This window comes from Penaeus monodon, chromosome 32, assembly GCF_015228065.2.
Source record: "Penaeus monodon isolate SGIC_2016 chromosome 32, NSTDA_Pmon_1, whole genome shotgun sequence".
NCBI classification, from domain to species: Eukaryota; Metazoa; Arthropoda; class Malacostraca; order Decapoda; family Penaeidae; genus Penaeus; species Penaeus monodon.
In genome coordinates, this window is record NC_051417.1 from 34679158 (window position 1) to 34680059 (window position 902).

Consider the following 902-nt stretch of genomic DNA (forward strand, 5'->3'; position numbering starts at 1 on the left):
TTTGCTTTACTTGTCCCAGGATTTCTTTCTTCTCCTTCATCTAAAATTACTACCTGGCTCATTTATCACAGCAAATAATTCAGGTGCAACCGGTTCAGCAAACATTTTAAAAAATGTGAACAATATAGTTTGAGAGTGACTTACAACACATTACTTGTTATATGATTTTAAGCCAACTGAATAACACAAGCACTGAAAAACTAAATGAAACTACAACACACACATGAACTTTGAATGAAATACACATAATGCAACATACATAAAGCAGAAGTGGCTCAGCATGCATTACAAACCTGAGCCACGTTTTTGATACGACACATTTCGCATAAGAATTCAAGAAAATATTCAAGTAAAACACATACACAGTTAGGATAAAAGGGGACTTTCATCTTGGCTGCCCTGACATAAATGTATTACAAGCATTGTGCTGCAGAGGAAAGACAAAGAAAAAACATGACAACATGACAAAGTAAACTACTAAACACCACACCCAAGAGCTAGACTTGGTTAAAGTAATGAGTCTGATTGCTTAATGGCACTCTGCCACGTACAAGGAAACTCCACACATTCTTCATTCTCTCCTTGACCGTCAGTTTGGTCAATGGGGTTCCAAGCTTTAGGCGGCACAGTGTTGTTTGTTGAGACCCAATGACTTTGAACTGGCCTCTGAAAAATTAGTGAAAAATATTTATATACCATTTCTTAGTAAAAGAAATTATACATGAATAAAATTAAAATGATCAACTATCTATAAAATAATTATTATACCATTTAACTTTTCAAGTGCCTAGATGCCTAGGAAAATTTGCCATTTTTAGTAGCCTAAACTGACATAGCATAGGCAAAATATGTATATGCACACTCTGAAATCATAAATTCAATAAATATCTGACACTGATAAA

The 902-nt window shown here is 34.3% G+C and overlaps 1 protein-coding gene across 1 annotated transcript in view; it reads right to left on the bottom strand.

Moving 5' to 3' along the window:
- LOC119593831 (palmitoyltransferase akr1-like) overlaps positions 1–902 on the bottom strand; it is a gene marked incomplete at its 5' end in the record, with an annotated part of 11294 nt that continues 10392 nt past the window's right edge. The window contains 1 exon segment of the mRNA XM_037942861.1: positions 1–666. Within this exon segment, the coding sequence (XP_037798789.1) occupies positions 498–666 (169 nt within the window). The 3' untranslated portion in view covers positions 1–497.